The sequence below is a fragment of the Empidonax traillii genome, unplaced genomic scaffold (assembly GCF_003031625.1).
Source record: "Empidonax traillii isolate 1590-97213 ecotype Southwest subspecies unplaced genomic scaffold, ASM303162v1 scaffold937:size346366, whole genome shotgun sequence".
In the NCBI taxonomy this organism is placed as follows: Eukaryota; Metazoa; Chordata; class Aves; order Passeriformes; family Tyrannidae; genus Empidonax; species Empidonax traillii.
This window is the reverse complement of record NW_020956130.1, coordinates 11,437-14,071: the sequence shown is the minus strand read 5'-3', so window position 1 is coordinate 14,071 and position 2,635 is coordinate 11,437. Positions and strand designations below refer to the sequence as shown.

At 40.4% G+C, this 2,635-nt stretch overlaps 1 protein-coding gene across 1 annotated transcript in view; it reads left to right on the top strand.

Annotated features, from left to right (window-relative positions):
- Positions 1-2,635, top strand: part of LOC114067590 (myosin heavy chain, skeletal muscle, adult-like) — a gene marked incomplete at its 3' end in the record, with an annotated part of 22,598 nt that overhangs the window by 9,280 nt on the left and 10,683 nt on the right. Inside the window, exons 15-17 of the mRNA XM_027903145.1 lie at positions 3-167; positions 269-524; positions 2,434-2,634. Coding sequence (XP_027758946.1) covers positions 3-167; positions 269-524; positions 2,434-2,634 — 622 coding nt within the window. The remainder of the gene's footprint in view (positions 1-2; positions 168-268; positions 525-2,433; position 2,635) is intronic.

Sequence of the window (2,635 nt, the reverse complement as noted above, 5' to 3'; positions counted from 1 at the left end):
AGTGGTGTGCTGCAACATTCCCTCTCCAAGGTGTTCTTCAAAGCTGGGCTGCTGGGGCTCCTGGAGGAGATGAGGGATGAGAAGCTGGCACAGCTCATCACCCGCACACAGGCCAGGTGCAGAGGTTTTCTGATGAGGGTGGAGTACCAGAGAATGGTGGAGAGAAGGTACACATTCCTCATCCTCAGTAAAAGCCACTGTGCTTGGGGGAAAGTGTTGACACTTTTCAGACTGAAAATATTCATTGTACACATGAATTATGCTCCAGGGAGTCCATCTTCTGCATCCAGTACAACATTCGTGCATTCATGAACGTCAAACACTGGCCCTGGATGAAGCTGTTCTTCAAGATCAAGCCCTTGTTGAAGAGTGCAGAGTCTGAGAAGGAGATGGCCAACATGAAACAAGAGTTTGAGAAAACCAAGGAAGAGCTTGCGAAGTCTGAGGCAAAGCGGAAGGAGCTGGAGGAGAAAATGGTTTCTTTGCTGCAGGAGAAAAATGACCTGCAGCTCCAAGTGCAGGCTGTGAGTTTATCACCAATAATTTATCACTCAGAAAATGGATATGTACAATCAGACTGTTCTTATGAACAGAAGGTCAGATATAGAAGACCAAAAGTCCTATATTTGGGAAATTATCTGTCATATGTATGTGAAGGTAAGGAAACAAATGTCTGGCAGTGGTGTGGTGAGAGCACTGACAGCCAGGGCAAAGAAACAGGAGGAACTGGGAGCCAGTGCTCTTGTCTTCAGAGGAAAGGGGCAGATGTAGCTCACAAACATGACATACTCAGGGCAGAATGCAACCCCAATTCCCTCTGAGCAGGTGAGTGCTGCAGGAAGGATCTCCATCTCACCAGGATGGAGAACTATGAATTAATTTTGGAGCATAACTACAAACTGGATTTCAAAGTGGCACTCACTATGTTTTACACTTAAGTGGTATGAATCAAGGTCATAGATGAAATCTATAATGAAGCAGAAGTTCTTGGGGATTTTGAACATTTCAGAGCTTTTTTGCATTTCTAGTCTGGATTTCATATTGTAGTTCCAGTATAAACAACATCCTGTGGAAGTAAAATTATTAATATTTAAGATTGAGAGTTCCAGCTATGAAGTTGTCTTTATTAAAAGAATGCTCCTTTGTACTAAAAGCCATTTTTGCATAATATTTGTGTCAGTCCCCCAACATTCAGACACATCTCCCCCTCTGCTCCCTTTTCTCTGCCAACTGGTTGCAGAGGCCCAATTCATACACTGTATCAGAAAAAAAAAGGGGTGAGAAAACCAACTCTCTCAGTGTTAACAAAGACACGTATTTGGAGGGATGTTCTACTTAAGAGTTTGTTAACTGCAACAATTCTAAGGAAATGAACATTAAAGAACATGACTATGTGGAGAGACTGGTTTGTGGTGGAGCTTATAGGAATGGTACACCTAGTTTTATCTTCATCTATTTGGGGAACTGGAAACAATCATGGACAATTTAGCTTTTAGTTGAAAGAAATATTCTCTAAGTAAAGAACTTCTTGGCCAGAACTCTCAATCTCAGATATTAATAATTTTGCCACCACAGTTCTAAGAACCTTGTAGACACATAGGACTTCACAAAAATTGCTTAAAAATATAAGAAAAATATACTTAAATATCACTTTACAAAGTCATCTAAATCTACCCATTAAATAACCTAATTTGCTAACTAAAAATAGAACACTGTATAATTACAGTTATTTTAATATTTCCATAGAAAATAGGCACCTCGATGTTACCTGTTTTCCTCAGTATAAGGAGAAGAAGAAATATCCCATTGGACTTTCTTATATGTCATAAGATATTTGCCTTTCAAATTCCTTTGGGACAAAACAAATTCATGACAACAAAAGCCCATCAAAGAGTAAGACAAGGCATTGATCATCTGAAATCAGCACATGCCACCCCAAACACAGCATGGAAGGGACACACAGGGACCTGACTTACCCCACCTGACTAAGCATGAGCATTCCTACCTTTACAGAGGGAGGATTCTTATTTCACTTCAGTTATTGTTGAGACTATCAGACCCTTTATTCCGAACTTCATAACGGGTTCAGACGGATTCCGGTGCTGAAGGATATTTAATGCAGTGATTATGAACAGAAATGTCTCCAAGCCCCCTCTCCTATAGGTACATGAGAAATTCTCACACCCACCAAAACTCTGAGACACTTTTATGAGAGGGAATAGTTGAAAAATCAATATTGTTTCACCTCAAAAGCTGTATAATGAGTCCCAGGGAAAGAAACAAACCAACCACCAAAACCAAACACACAAACAAAAAAACAAACATCAAAACCAACCCAAATACAATCAACAAAATTAAAGTTGTTTCAACGCACACTTACTTACATAGAAAAGTTCAGAAAACAAATCCAGAAAATCTGTGTCACCCCCACAGGAAGCAGATAGCCTGGCTGATGCTGAGGAAAGGTGTGACCAGCTCATCAAAACCAAAATCCAGCTGGAAGCCAAAGTTAAAGAAGTGACTGAAAGGGCTGAGGATGAGGAGGAAATCAATGCTGAGCTGACAGCCAAGAAAAGAAAACTGGAGGATGAATGTTCAGAGCTGAAGAAAGATATTGATGACCTTGAGCTGACAC